Source organism: Engraulis encrasicolus, chromosome 9, assembly GCF_034702125.1.
Source record: "Engraulis encrasicolus isolate BLACKSEA-1 chromosome 9, IST_EnEncr_1.0, whole genome shotgun sequence".
NCBI classification, from domain to species: Eukaryota; Metazoa; Chordata; class Actinopteri; order Clupeiformes; family Engraulidae; genus Engraulis; species Engraulis encrasicolus.
Genome location: NC_085865.1, coordinates 38,444,228 through 38,460,919, shown reverse-complemented (window position 1 = coordinate 38,460,919; position 16,692 = coordinate 38,444,228). Strand labels below are relative to the sequence as shown.

The following is a 16,692-nucleotide window of genomic DNA, read 5'->3' as shown; positions in this document are numbered from 1 at the left end:
GCAGGAAGGTACCATGCTCAGGGTACCTCAGTCATGGAGGAGGATGGGGGAGAGCACTGGTTAATTACTCCCCCCACCAACCGGCGACCTTTTGGCTACAAGTCTGACACCCCAACCGCTTACCCATGACTGCTTACTTGTACTTACACTTCTACAGTAGCCTATTTAAGGTGCTATAGTGTGTGAAAAGGTCATTTATCCAATGATTTAATGACTAGAGTTGTCAGTTCATAAGCTATTGAACATCGACCAGGGGTTCAACAACACTACAAGATCTACTTCAAAGTGAATCAGTTGTGCCTACCACTGATATAATAAATTACATTGATATTCATGCCGATTCATGCCATTGATACTGACGCCAATGTAATTTCTCCAAGCATCGAGGTTCCGCACCTTCAGAAGGGTTGGGCAGAAGTACTATGTGACTGATGGCCAGCTAGCTTCCGTTGATGAGGGCATCCGACTCTGCTCCAGTTTCGGAGCCACACTCGTCCTGCCAAGAACAGAGGTGGAAAACCAGGCTCTCACAAAGGTGCATGACGACTACCCTTCCTCTCACCCATTCATCGGAGCTACAGACCGGAGGCACGAACGGCAATTTGTAGACCTAAATGATAGGCCTTTGACCTTCATTAAATGGGCCAGCGGTCAGCCAAATAACGGTGGGGGATCGGAGGATTGTGTTGTAGTGGTCCGCTCTGGATTGTGGCATGATGTCTCTTGTGATGACAATCGCCTAGTTGTATGTGAAATTTTACCCTAAAGTTTAATGTGAGCTTCCCCAGAAGTCCCATACAAAATGCTAGCCTGGTTCTCACCGACAGTGTGTATGAGTGTGTAGCTCCGCTCCACCAGGAGGCTCCGGAGCTACACACGCACCGTCAGTGAGAACCAGGCTTACAAAATGCTGCATCAAAATACATTTCTTGTGGGGGAGATGCGGCTCAGTGGGGTAGTGTGCCATAGAATCACGCGGGAACCAGGTTTAATTCTGACTCAAGGTCATTTCCTGATCCTTCCCGATCTAACCCTCCCAGTCATTTCCTCTCGCCATCTTTGACTGTCCTATCTCAATAAAGGCCAAAACACCAAAACAAAATATTAAATATTGTTTGTTGACAGTGAGTTTTATTTTTGACAAAAAAAGAAATAATGCAGGAAAATGTTTTAGGGTGTTCTGTGATGATTATGATGATGAAGATCCTTGGATGATCTCACTGAATTTCAGGTTGTTCTTGATATAATGTTATGGCTTCATAGAACATGTTGATAATCTTCAAGGTAATGCAGGTAGTTTAGATGAAGAATAACAAAATGCTGTTTCTTGATCCATACCTACTGATTTGTAAATAAACCATTTTAACAAAAGCTTGTGTCATTTTCAGTTACTTTTTCACATTTAAAACTATATTTTCACATCTTTATGAAATGCTTAATAGTGGACTCAAAGTCTACTTTCCCTCACAATTCCCTTGTGTACAAAGCAGCATTAGAGTTCTAAAATTGCTTTTCTATTCACCTTGAACTGTCATGGGATTCTGAAAGTAGTAGGCCGACATGAAATATCCCATTACTGAAAAAAATAAGAGTTCACTAGTTCACACACAAACACACACACACACACACACACACACACACACACACACACACACACACACACACACACACACACACACACACACACACACACACACACACACACACACACACACACACACAAACAAACACATATATTATTGTATACACACATGTTCAAATGTTTATCACAATGAAAATACATATACATAAGAAAGTTTAATAAAATACATGCGATAAGAAAGTTTGGGCACCCTTTGGGAAAATCATTACATTGGTTTATTTCTCACTCACTTTCTTAACTTATACAGAAAGCTTATGTTGGCAAGCTAAAAGCATTTTGGGAAATCATACTGTGGTCAGATGAGACTGAGCTAGAGTTATTTGACCTTAAAAATAGGAGGTGGACATGGCAAAAAAAATCACACATTAATTCTAAGACATCTGGCCTAAGTATACCCTGCTATGGGTCTGCATGGCTAGCATACACACTGTTAAACTTATTGCAGTTGAGGGCCTCACTAATTCCTTTCAAATAGCAGATTTTTCAAAAGAATGTTCAAGTGTCAGTCACAAAATTGAAGCTGAACAGAGTTTGGCCTTTCCAGCAGGACAGTGATTGCACTGCACTGATCAAAATTCAACAATGAGTTTATACAAAATAACGAGTGCAATGTCTTGAAATGGTCATATCAATCTTGAGATATCGCCATTATTGAAAAAGAATGAATTTATTTGAACCAGGATGTCTAAACAAGACAGATGAGTAACCTGACTGAATTAGAGGGTTTCTGGATAGAATAATTGGCAACTATTAAGTAGCACCAGGCAGTTGGAATTTTTCTTCTTGCATTGCAAGTATCCACAGGCCATTTGATCAGCAAAGGTGAGCTCTACTTCATTTTAATGGTCTACCCTCTTTAGGGTGCCCATATTTATGCATACGCCTATTTTTGTTTAAATCCACATATTGTTTCTGTAACACCTATTAAAATTCTTCCACTGCTGAAATGTTTCTCTTTCCCTACAGTTTAACATATGTTAACATGAAGTTGCTACTTTAAAAACCCAACGATAAATAAACCGATGTAATGATTTCCCAAAAGGGTGCCCAAACTTTCTCATGGCACTGTGTATATGTATATACAGTATATTGCAAATTTAACACCAGCTTTCCATGTGTCACCTCTGAGCGGGTTAAGGCTATGGTAGAACCAAAATCAACAGATAAGCTCTCAACTTTGACAGAAGTTGCTTACAAGTAAACTCTTTGGATAACATGGCATTGATAAAAGACTGACCATTTTGGCAAATACTGTATATAACAATTCTTAGTTCCTTGACTTGCACCCTGTTTATAGCTTACATCAGTGTTTCCCAACCTTTTTTAGACTTGCCTTAGCCTCCCAGAGCCTTTTTTAACACCCTGATTACCCCCTCAATAGTGGTATGTTTTTGCCTCCAATGTGACTATAATCTATAGTCTATATAGTTGTTATTATTACATTTTCCCACTTACTGTACCCCTTGCAGTGTGCTTGCGTACCCTTAGTGGTACACGTATGTACCCCTGGTTGGGAATCACTCGCCTTTTGTACGTCTATAAAATTCTGACGTTAACTTATCAGTTGGGCACGCACGGCCATCCTGAATGCCAAAACTGCAGGTCAACAACCATCATAAAGGAAGAAATCAGATCAATGCAACAGTTTACGAAAGGGTTCTCAAATTACAGATACAAACCACAACACTTGTAAAGATTCAGTAGATGGCAATCATGGGTAAAGGCCAACAGAGGACAGGACAGTGGAGGTGGTAACACAATTTGCCCCATTCCTGTGTTGTTAATTATTACATGAGTCCCTCTATAAATAGGCTACTTGACAGTCTCCTCAGGGTTGATATGGGCACCATGGCTTCACTCAAACTGTGCTTCTCTGCTCTCCTATCGACTTATCTGTTTACAGCTGTGGAGCTTCAGACCCAGGACTCTCCTCTTCTGAGCTGCCCTGCTCTGGCTGGCATCCCGGGCACACCTGGGCACAACGGCCTCCCTGGCAGAGATGGCAGAGATGGAAGAGATGGACATGACGGAGCTCCTGGTGCCAAGGGGGATAAAGGAGAGCCTGGTGCGTGCCTCAGTGTTTGTGTGTGTGCGTAAACCCTGATGCTCAAGTTAGCGAAACCTATCACTAAATCTCCGCCTTTATACACACACGTACGTTTTAATATCATTGGAAATGTTTTAGACATATGCATGCTTTTGAAATCCATGCTAAAAGTATTGAATTCTGTTATAACAAATATTATACATTTTGGTGGGGTGAGAAGAACCCGTTTTGCATTTTGTGTGAGCAGTAGTTGGGTTTGTGCATGGACTTTGGGGGGCATTTGTGGCTAAGCAATTAAAAAAAAAAACTCACTCTAGCCAGTCATTGTGCCTTTTGTCCGCAGGAACCGGAGCCGGAGCCCAAGGCCCTCCAGGACAAATGGGTCCCACTGGGCCCGCTGGGCCATCAGGGCCAAAGGGAGATAGAGGCGACCCTGGAATAGCAGGTAAAATATAAATATATCATTAAGCGTTTTATTTAATTATATACTGTATATACCTTTAAAATACATTTCAATTATTTATACAGGGCTATGGGAGAATGATACCATCATTATATCTCTGCAATCTGAGGTGCTAAGCCTTAAAAGAAGTCTCTCCCAGCTAGAATCAGGTGAGATGGATAGCAACCGTCACAAAATTGAGGTGTAACTTCACATCAGTCTGTCTCTCAGTATGTATGCACATGTGCATTGTGTTCCGATGGTCTTGTAATGTGTATTATACAGCATATAGACTTTAAAGGAGCACTTCTGCCAATTTCATTGTGCCGTTGTATTGCTCACGCTACCCTTGACTTGTCAGTACCCGGTGATGCTGCATTTTTTGGCTCAGCCCTTTCCGAGATGTGAGCTATTATAATGGGGACAGGTTTTGTTTACATTTAAAAATATCGTAACATAGGCCTACTCCAAACATCATCTTACTGACAGTGTCCCCCCGCCTTTCAGTATACATTCTGTGATGAAGACCTTCAAGCACACTAACCCTAAGAAGAGTCCTGGGTCAGATAACATGGGCGGCAGAGTGCTCATGTCATGTGCTGAGCAGCTGTCACCAATATTTTATCATATTTTTAATCTTTCTCTCAGTCAAAAGAAAGTCCCCCAAATCTGGAAACACGCCACCATCGTAAATGTGGCTAAACACAACCATCCTAAGGTCCTTAATGATTTTAGACCTGTTGCCCTGACCTCATTGGTTATGAAATGTTTTGAAAGACTTATGAAAAGATGTATTTTACTTGCCACAGAGAGACTCCTGGACCCTCTACAGTTTGCTTATAGGGCCCAACTTGGTGTAGAGGTTGCCACTGCCACCTTGCCACACACATGCGAAGATTTTATTTGTAGACTTTTCATCCGCTTTACAATACTTCCACATGTTTTAGTTGATAAGTTATTGGGTAATTTTAAGTTGGAAAATGGTGTAGTGGGATGGATCCTGGACTTTTTAACTAACAGAATCCAGCAGGTGAGGGTAAATGGGGTACTTTCTGACAAAATGACATCCTCCACAGAATCACCCCAGGGATGTGTTTTGTCTCCTCTGCTCTATATTCTGTATACTAATGACTGCCGTAGCCAACATGCAAACCGTCACATATTGAAATTTGCAGATGACTCATCATGATCACAGATGATCATCCTCAGCCTTCTCCATGAGAACGAAACAGATCATGGTCCCATCATAGATGATTTCATCGCCTGGTGTGACAGTTCTCACCTGCACCTGAATGTCTCAAAAACCAAGGACATGATAATTGACTTCAGGCGTAACCCCCTCCCTGCTCTGACTACTACCATCAAGGGGCAGGCTGTGGATGTGGGAGATTCCTAGAATTCGAGACGATTCGTCTAATGAATTGTTGAGAGGGGACCAATTGAACAAAACGTTGGACCATTCGTAGAAGGCATGGGGTGTTTCGTGCAGTACCTGAGGATTTTTCGTAGAAGACCTAAGGACGTTACGTTCAATCCATGCAGACCTTTCGTGTAACTGGGCAGATGTTTAGTTTAGTCTGCCTATTTTATTAGCCTATTATTTTTATATTTTATCAAACTTGTGTGCCTACCAAAACAAAACAAACAAACAAAACAAAACAAAAATCGAACCATGTAGAAAGTGCGCGCGTCTCTATTTTTTTAAATTAATTTTTCATTTTAGTTCAGACTGCTTTTTTATCATTAGGCCTATTTTATAGCCTATTTTATATATACTATATTGTAACAGACTGCCTCTGCCTCCTCCGGAAGTGAGATAACAGCGTTACCCTCTGTGAACTACACGTGCAGCCTATAAAATGGAGTTAATTTCAAATGGCGGGTGAGACTGTCAGGAAGCAACAAGCCGAGAGAGCAAGAGAGAGGGAACCATGAAGTGTGCACCGAGAAGATCACCATTCGCAAGAATCGCTAAAGCCAGACATTGATGTGAGCTGTTCCAAATTGAGAGGGTTTTGCAAAAGTGCACTACTAAACGTAAGAAAGGATATTCGTTGTGTTGATATGAATTATTTCTAATGTGTTGGTCACTGATTTTTATTCATTTTTGGAAAGGTAACGGCAGTCTTGCTGCCTGGCTGGCGCCCATCTCATAACTACAGTCGTTTGCACCACTACAATATCAACGAAATGTTTTAAAATGTACGACATCAATTTAAAGGTAGGCCTAAGGGATAATGTATTGTCCACACATGACTATAAGAAAATGTTTCCCTACGGGGCGAATAACACCCCCGACGCCGAAGGCGGAGTGCTGTTATCTCTGAAGGGAAATGTATTTTCCTTATCCCGCCTTTACCAACATTATAAAGCATACATAGTTAACCATAGTTTATAGCGTGCGCAAAGAAAGATAGTTCGTGGAACGCTCATAATTTAAACAGGTTAACAAGCAACATGGTTTGGCTACTTTCTAACTTGTTACAGCCACATTGCGCTTCAAACTGTTTGCAGGCTGCCTCGTTCACCGCGCGATATCTACTAAACTCGGGTTCATAACATGATAATTTCTATCTAATCGGCACAGTATTCCAGAAAAAAGCATGGACAACCCAAACACTGATGTGCGCCCTGACCATCATCATTAGCCTATCGACCCTGATACAGGCAGAGCCTATCAAAGGGCGTTGAACACAATGGCTATGGACCTTTTCAGTAGGCTATGGTTGGGGAAGTAGGGCCTGCATCGTGATTCACCGTTGGTGTTTGTATCAGCACGCCAAAAGTTACCTCACTAACGTTAATGATGTTCTTTGCTGAGTAACCTAGCCAAATATATCCAGATAATCGTGAATTATGCAAAATAAAGTCTGCCAACATGTATTGCCATTCTAGGAGCGATAAGGAGAATGCCGCACAGGCGCGGAGAAAGGGTTCCTTTGACACAGAGAATGCTCTGTGTGGCTGCGCGCATGCAGTGTTTAGTTTGCAGGTTTCAGGCAAATAATGGTGATCGATACGCCCTAGGTTCATAAGACTAACAGTAAAACAGGGAAAATGACAAAAGGGATGAATTGCTTGAGGAAATCAAAAGGGACAGAGCGAAGTTATGACAACAAATTGACGTGCACCATTATGCAAGGCTACATTTAGTTATGATGGGTTAACCACTCAGTTACCGTTGCATTAATTATATGTATGATAAAGATGACTTCAGCGCAGGATATCAGAAATAAACAAGACAGCGCAGATGGCTTTTAATTTTTAACATGGCCACATTATGCGTCAATACGCCAATGCGTATTAGGCTATTTATCATGAAACCTCAAATCGGAAGTAGCCTTATCTTGTACCCAGCACTTTTCAAACCTTACTCGGGTTTATGGTAATTGTCCGGGCCAGCACTTTTGAAATCAAACGGATGCCCTTGCCTGCATGACATGTCATTTGCATGATAAGAGCACGGACGATCATGGACATACGATGGTACACACATAGCCACACACGCACACAACACGGTTCAGTTCAACGTTTATTGACCAGCAAGCGAGCAGCGCAGTACCAGCTGATTTGCTCTGGAATCTCGAAATGAAAACTGACTTTTCTTGGGAAAAGTGTTGCAAGAACATTGAACTCATTTAGTAGGCCTATCATTGTGCCAAGCGTGTGTCGCAATATTGTACTGGGGATATGTGTTGGGGAGGGCATTAACATTAGGCCTATGACAAAAAACATTATCGGGGAGGATTGAGGATAAATCTTACACGTTTCCTTATTAATGGAAAATTAATCCAAGTATTCAAGAACCTAAACAATATGTAATTGCTCCACAGTTCAAGGGTTAGGCTATGGATATTGACACCTTTCCTCCGCGATCACGGATAGCCCCCACCTTTGTGCTTCTCATCTGGCTGTCACGATATGGAACGGGAAGAGACAGTTCAAGACAAGCGGCATGACTGCAATTGTCAATACAGTAGCCTAAAAAACTGTTAACTGTTCAGCGGTGTGTAGTCAAATTATCACAGCGGTGGTAGATGATTTTATGAAGACCTGGAGGACAAAAACCAACAGACACAATTGCTGAGTGTGTATGCAGTATTTGTAACGAATGATTCTCCTGCCAGGATAGCGTTGGACTACAGAATAACCCATTTACATGTTGAATGTTAAGAGGAGGCATTTTGAAAAGTCGAAGATTCACGAGGATATCATAGCTACCTTTCCTTGTCAATGTCCCATGCACTACAAAATATTCCAGAACCTCATCTGCGAAAGCTTTTTTTTAATGCGGTACACTTCAAGATTCACAAAACCCACTGGTTAACAGCAGGTTTTACGCACACATTTCGAAGCGGTTAATCACAGATGCTGCTCTCTTCCTTGCTCTCCCTTGCACCCCAACGTACACTGGGTTTAATACACCCTGCAATACTGGCAAACTATTATTCAATTGGGAGCGTACCAATGTTCCCACGCCCCATTGGTCCCACAGCCCATTGGTCCCACGGCCCACTGGTCCCACAGCCCATTGGTCCCACAACCCATTGGTCCCACAGCCCATTGATCCCACATCACTAAGACTTTTTTTCATTTTTTAGGCCCATTGGTCCCACAGCCCATTGGTCCCACAGTCCATTGGTCCCACAGCCCATTGGTCCCACGTTGCTTTTTTATTTGAATTTCTAGGCCCATTGGTCCCACGGGACTCACTAGTTCAAGGCTCTTTCGGTACTTACCGCTTACGTCATACGACCCTAATCCTAACCTTAACCCTAAACCTAACCCTAACCTTAACCCTAACCTTAACCCTAAACCTAACCCTAAACCTAACCTTAAATTGCTTGTTTGAAATGTTTGATTACCATGTGAAGTACCGAGAGGGCGTCAAACACACAGCCACAGCCCACTGAAGTGTTTGTGATGTGGGACCAATGGACTGTGGGACCAATGGACTGTGGGACCAACGGACCTAAAATTAAATTTAAAAATCTTAGTGATGTGGGACCAATGGGCTGTGGGACCAATGGGCTGTGGGACCATTGGGCCTAGTTTTGAAAAAACGCAAAAGTCTTAGCAATGTGGGACCAATGGGCTGTGGGACCAATGGGCCGTGGGAACATTGGGCTGACCCCACTCAATTACCATTTCATTTGTTCATGCAAAGAGGCGGTGGAGAGAGAACGCGGTCCTGTGCAGTGTTAACGTAGCGATTTAACGTCCCCCCCCCCCTCCTCTCTCTCTCTCTCTCTCTCTCTCTCTCTCTCTCTCTCTCTCTCTCTGGCTCATGGAACTATTTGTTGTCATTCAGAATCAGAAACATCAAAGTGTCGGGAGACAGCTCTTGTTGCTGGTGCTTCGCATCTAAAAAGTTACCGGAAAGTCAGAAAACTCGCTGCATGACAATGTGCTCAATGGTCAATAGCCTACTTCTAGATGCACTATAGTCTATAGCCTAGACGCGCGATGCTCTGATTCAAAGCGAGCACAAGGGTCAATAGCCTACTTCTAGACACATTAAACCGCACTGCTTTGATTCAAAGCGAGCAGGAGGCATTTTGAAAAGTCGAAGACCTATTCACGAGGATATCATAGCTACCTTTCCTTGTCAATGTCCCATGCACTACAAAATATTCCAGAACCTCATCTGCGATAGGCTAAACACAATTTATCCAACAAGCTTGTGGATAATATTGCCACCTTTCCCCTCTCCTGCGGTAGCCAGTTGCCTTCTCAGAAGAAGCAATCTGAATCGGAAAGAGAGCGCACTGTTCAAGACCCGCGGCAAGACTGCAATTGTCATCTGGTTCGTGGTGTCAACCTTCAGCCAAAACGGTGACAGACCCTTTTTTTTTATAAGATAGACCTACCTTATTCGCAGCAGCCAAAATCAGTCAGACAATAAGTGCTTAACGAGTAGTGCAGGGTAGCGAATGCTCTTCTATCAGGGTAAAGTTGAGAGGGGTGATTGAAGGGCTAAATTAAGTCCGAAATCAAAATGATAAAAAAATACGGTCGAACAATACCCTACATGACAGAAAGAAAACGTGTAGGGGGTCAACTGAAAATACCCATAAACTGAGGACTATAGGCAACGTCAAAGTAAAATACAAACACGAAATCAAACAAAGCTTTTTTTTAATGCGGTACACTTCAAGCTTCACAAAATCCACTGGTTAACAGCAGGTTTTACGCACACATTTCGAAGCGGTTAATCACAGATGCTGCTCTCTTCCTTGCTCTCCCTTGCACCCCAACGTACACTGGGTTTAATACACCCTGCAATACTGGCAAACTATTATTCAATTACCATTTCATTTGTTCATGCAAAGACGCGGCGGAGAGAGAACGCGCTCCTGTGCAGTGTTAACGTAGCGATTTAACTTAACTCTCTCTCTCTCTCTCTCTCTCTCTCTCTCTCTCTCTCTCTCTCTCTCTCTCTACTGTAGCCATGGGCTTAACACAGGTGCATGGGTTCTGTAATGTTTTCAACACTGTTAGGACCTATATTGTTTTCTGGCTCATGCGCGAACTATTTGTTGTCATTCAGAATCAGAAACATCAAAGTATCGGGAGACAGCTTTCTCTTGTTGCTGGTGCTTCGCATCTAAAAAGTTACCGGAAAGTCAGAAAACTCGCTGCATGACAATGTGCTCAATGGTCAATAGCCTACTTCTAGATGCACTATAGTCTATAGCCTAGACGCGCGCTGCTCTGATTCAAAGCGAGCACAAGGGTCAATAGCCTACTTCTAGACACATTAAACCGCACTGCTTTGATTCAAAGCGAGCAGGCTGTGCTTGGTCCCGCCTCTCTGCCCGCAGATGGGAGTAACGGCGTAAAAGTGAAAAAAAAGCTTCTCAAATATTGTCTAGATAATTGTCAAAAAATGTAAGGGCGTAAACGTAAATTGTCAAAAAATGTAACGACGTGAAAAAAAAAGCTTCTCAAATATTGTCTAGATAATTGTCAAAAAATGTAAGGGCGTAAACGTAAATTGTCAAAAAATGTAACGACGTAAACGTTAAAAAAACAACAACATAGCCCTACCAGTTAAAATGAGTAAGTACATTTTATTTATAGATTTACATGTTTAAATCAACAAAAAACAAAACTTAACAGCTGATTTACATATTTAAATAAACAAAACCCTTAAAATGAGCATTAAAAAAGCTGATTTACATTTCTAATATAGGCAGTCTGAAGAAAACCCGTTAAAATGAGCATTAAAAAAGCTGATTTACATTTCTAATATAGGCAGGCTGAAGGGACGTTTAGTTGAAACCTAAGGATCTTTAGTTCAATTTTAAGGACCTTTCGTAGGCTTTTGCGGTAGACGGAACGTCCTCGACTAAAGATCCCCTGCCTTATACGAATGGTCCAACGTTTTGTTCGAATGGTCCCCTCTCAAGAATCCATTCGACGAAAAGACCTGTACCCGATTCCTGCAAGTACCTGGGTAGCTGGATTGATAACAAATTAAATTTTAACATCAACACTGAAAATATTTGCAAAAAGAGCCAACAACGTCTTACGCAAGCTGGCCAAATTCAATGTGGACAAGACCATGATGACACTCTTTTATAGGTCCTACATTGAGTCGGTTTCATCTTTTTCTTTTTGTTGTTGGTTCAATAACATCAGTGTGAAAGCAAATAACTCCCTTGCCAAAATTGTGAAGGTCAGTGGCAAGATTACAGGTGCCCAGCAAAGCAGCCTCATTGACCTGTATAAAAAAGCCACTTTGAGAAAGGCTGAGTCCATTTTATCGGTTACTGCCCACCCTCTCCACTCTGAATTTCAGCTACTTCCATCTGGCTCACGCTTTAGGTTCCCATCAGTCAAGACCAACAGATTTAGGCTTTCATTTGTCCCTAGTGCTCTAAATCTCTCTTTTAAATTCACATTCTGATTGATTTCTTGACCTGATCCCTGGTGTTGTTGATGGTATTTTATTCTATGATGATGTTCTTATTTTATATATTTTATTTATTCATGATGTGTTTTATCTTTTTTATAACCATATTTATGGTCATTTTAACCTTATGACCACTTGCACTTTATCTGTCTGATATGTTGTTGCTGTATATATGTGCTTATGTCTTGCTGCACACCTAATCGCCCCTTCTTGAAAGTTGAAAAGTTGAAGTTGAAATATTTTCCCAAAAGGTATCGCTGTTTGGTAGTTGTCTACTGATGTTGCGTAACCTTTTGGATGTTTTTAGGAATAAATAAAAATGTTGGGTTTTTTTTTTAATGTAAACAAACACCTGTCCCCATTACAATGACCACGATCTCGGAAAATCTCAGGTACTGACAAGTCCAGGGTAGTGTCAGCATTACAACTGCATGTTGAAATTGGCTGGAGTTATCCTTTAAGTTCCTTTGGGTTCAATAAAGTAACAGAAATACTCAACCAAGGTGATCAGACCGCCACACCAGACTCAGGTTTGTTGACATCATATGTAGAGCCCATAACCCTAGTGATGATCATACCATTCCCAAAGAGAAAATGGCCAACAGGAAGACCAGAGCAACTCCATGGAAATGGTAGAGAGGTGGGAAACTGTTTCCCCAAAGGCAATTATATGAAGAATTGTAATAATAATCTCCTATTTGTACTTTGGATATGATTTCATACTTATAAACTACAAAATCAAATAGATTTTGTAGTTACACCTCTACAGTTTTTACAGTAAGATGCTATAGAGTGTGAACTGGTAATTTATCCAATGATTTAACGGCTAGAGTCTTCAGTCATAAGCTATTGAACCTCAACCAGGGGTTCAACAACACTACAAGACTTAAAAGTTCATCAGTTGTGCCTTCCACTGATACAATAAATTGCATTGATATTCATGCCAGTTCATGCCAATCGATATTCATACCAATGTAATTTCTCCAAGCATCGAGGTTCCGCACCTTCAGAAGGATTGGGCAGAAGTACTATGTGACCGATGGCCAGCTAGCACATTTTGATGAGGGCGTCAGACTCTGCTCCAGCTTCGGAGCCACACTCGTCCTGCCAAGAACAGATGTGGAAAACCAAGCACTTGCAAAGGTGCATGGCGACACCTACGCATTCATCGGAGCTACAGACCGGAGCCACGAAGGGCAATTTGTAGACGTTAATGATAGGCCTTTAACCTTCACTAAATGGTACAGCGGTCAGCCAGATAACCATGGGGGAGTGGAGGACTGTGTTGTAGTGCACTCTGGATTCTGGTATGATGTCTCTTGTGATGGCAATCGCGCAGTTGTATGTGAAATTTTACCCTAAAGTTTAATGTGAGCATCCCCAGAAGTCCAATACAAAATGCTGCATCCAAATATATTTCTTGTGGGGGAGATGCGGCTCTGTGGGGTAGTGTGCCATACCATCATGCCGGGACCCAGGTTTAATTCCTGATCTCGCCCTTCCCAGTCATTTCCTGTCAACATCTTTGACTGTCCTATCTCAAAAAGGGCCAAAAAGTCCAAAAAATATTATAATCAGAAAGTGAGAAAAAACAAGTTTTATTTTTGGAAAAAAGAGCTCTTCACATGCTTATTGGAAAATGTTTTAGGGTGTTCTGGGATGATTACGATGATGAAGATCCTTGGATGATTTCATTGAACTTCAGATTGTTCTTGATCTAATGGTTTGGTACGGCTTCACAGAACATGTTGATGAACTTCAAGGCAGAGCAGGCAGTTTAGATAAAGAATAACAAAACGTCTCTTGATCCATACCTGCTGATTTGTAAATAAACCGTTTTAACACAAAAGCTTGTATAATTTTCAGTTACTTTTTCACATTTAAAACAATATTTGACATCTTTATGCAATGTTAAATAGTGAACTCAGTGTACTATCCCCGTCAATTTCCTTGTGTACAAAACAGCATTAGATTTCTAAAATTGCCTTTTTATTCACCAAATGTATCATTTAAAGTAGAGATGTACAGGATCCAAGATCCGGTTCCGGATTCGGCAGGATAATAGGGTTTTTCAGACTATCCGGATCCGGCAGGATCTTAAGCAGTGGATCCGGTATCCAGCAGTACCTAAAAACCAGTATCTGGCGCATCTCTATTTTTTACGTAGCCTAGGCTTTTCAGTCAGTCTTTCACAACCCCAATCACTGCATGGAGTGAAAGCCCTTTTTAAGCGGCCGTTGAAGACAGTGTGGCAGTAAGCCAATGAGTCTTAAAAATAGTTTGCGCCAACGTAATAAAAAGGGCCCACGTGTGCGAGTTGGCTATATGTGTTTCAACCCTTTCGTAGGATCCGGTATCCAGTTCTGGATCCGACAGGATCTTAAGCAGAGGATTCGGTATCCGGCAGGATCCTAAAAATTAGGATCCGGTGCATCTCTAATTTAAAGTGGAAGTCTGCAACTTGTTTTAGTTATATTACCTTGAACTGTCATGGGATTCTGAAAGTAGTAGGCCTACATGAAATAGCCCATTACAGGAAAAAGACAAGCTCACTAGTTCCTGCCAAAGCTCGTAGTCTTGGCTATCTTAACCAAACAGGTTTGGGCATCTGGGTAGATGCCCAATCATACCACTTTGCAGGCGTTTTGGAGGACTGCTAAAATTGGGAATTACGTGCATTTAGTGACTGCAGATTTATCGGGTGATCTAATAATTCCAAAATCCCAGGCTTTCTGTATATCAACAAGAAAACATTTACATTGCATTACATTACATCAGGCCTACATTGCATTTCGCAGATGCTTTTGACCAAACCGACTTACAAGGAGGACATTCAAGCAAGTACAGAGTAAGGGGTCAGTACAGAGTACACCATGCAGTATACAAGTAATTAGAGAGCAGAAAAAAATGTGGAGGACCTATGAAATGTAGCGCAGGTTAGTACACACACACACACACACACACACACATCCACATCCACACACACACACACACACACACACAAGGCGATTAAAAAATACATAACATTGTGGAAAGTATTGAAATCTCCTCCCACATAGAGAATTATTTGTGTGTATCGAATCAAAGAATAATGAATGCACTTACACATACTTACATACATACATACATACATACATACATACATACATACATACATACATACATACATACATACATACATACATACATACATACATACATACATGAATACATACATACATACATACATACATACATACATACATACACACATACATACATACATACACACATACATACATACATACATACATACATACATACATACATACATACATACATACATACATACATACATACATACATACATACATACATACATACATACATACATACATACATACTTACATACATACATACATACATACATACATAGGCCTACATACATACATACATACATACATACATACATGCATGCATGCATGCATGCATGCATGCATGCATACATACATACATACATACATACATACATACATACATACATACATACATACATACATACATACATACATACATACATACATACATACATGCATGCATAAACAAATAAGCATGTTTCACAGCCCCAACCATGACATTGATTCACTTAACAGTTAGAAAGAAAAAAAATAATCTGTAGTAATACCTGCACACCACCAGAGGGCAGACTCAATCAATTTATGGCAGAACCGTATATAGAGACTCTGATTTATGGTAGCCTATGTTTCTCACCAATGCATTGATTGGCAGCACCAAAAGGCTAGGCCAGGAACGATCAGAGCATGTTGCACACATTTTCCTGTTTTTCCCAAATGCCAACAATTGAATGACAAAAAATTGTCCTGTTCATGTGAGGTCTTGCCTGATAATGCTCTCCATTCATTTTCAATCCATGAAGATGGAAGACTACCTGTCCAACAACTAGTTTTGTTTGTTTATGTTTGTTGTTTTGTTGTTTGTTTTTCAAAAGAGGGAGTCTGCTGGTTTGTTTTCACAGAAGATGAAGGCTATGTGTACTTGGCCTGACCTAGGCTTGACTCAGCACAGACGAATGGCGAACACACACAATGCAGCATGCAGCAGGAATGCTTTAGAGGGCCAGCCAACAGCTCATGCTGTCCAGACCGAGCATCACATCCCAAACATCACATTACATCCCATCACTACACACTACACTCCAGGGGATCAATACGGGGATCAATAAAGTTACTTTACTCTACAGTACACTATACTAAAGTATATGCTGAACTACACTGCACTACGCTATACACAACACTATGCTTTATTACACTACACACTACACTATAGTGACTATAGTATGCTGCATTAATTAACACTACATGCTGCACTGCACAACACATCACTACACTACACTAGGCCACAATATATAGCCTACAATTGGAAGGGTAGAATAGATCTTGATCTTGATCTTGAAATAAATTAAGGACATTATTTCACATTACGTCACATTACACTGCCTTATACTGCATTACATTATATTACACTATATTGCACACAGGCCAAGACACTTTTATCCAAACCAATTTACAAAAGAGGACATACATTTAAACAAACTACAGATTGAAGGAATACAGAACAGCAGTGAGATACCTGTATACTGTAAT

At 41.1% G+C, this 16,692-nt stretch overlaps 2 protein-coding genes across 2 annotated transcripts in view; both read left to right on the top strand.

The window, feature by feature from the left end:
• Nucleotides 1-766, top strand: part of LOC134455278 (mannose-binding protein C-like) — an 83,828-nt gene extending 83,062 nt beyond the window's left edge. The window contains exon 6 of the mRNA XM_063206298.1: nucleotides 381-766. Within this exon, the coding sequence (XP_063062368.1) occupies nucleotides 381-766 (386 nt within the window). The remainder of the gene's footprint in view (nucleotides 1-380) is intronic.
• Nucleotides 767-3,490: 2,724 nt separating this feature from the next.
• Nucleotides 3,491-13,411, top strand: LOC134455277 (mannose-binding protein C-like). Its single transcript, XM_063206297.1, has 4 exons — nucleotides 3,491-3,707; nucleotides 4,033-4,134; nucleotides 4,218-4,301; nucleotides 13,038-13,411. The coding sequence occupies exons 1-4, from the start codon at nucleotides 3,491-3,493 to the stop codon at nucleotides 13,409-13,411; spliced, it is 777 nt and encodes a 258-aa protein (XP_063062367.1).
• The last annotated feature ends 3,281 nt before the right edge of the window (nucleotides 13,412-16,692 follow it).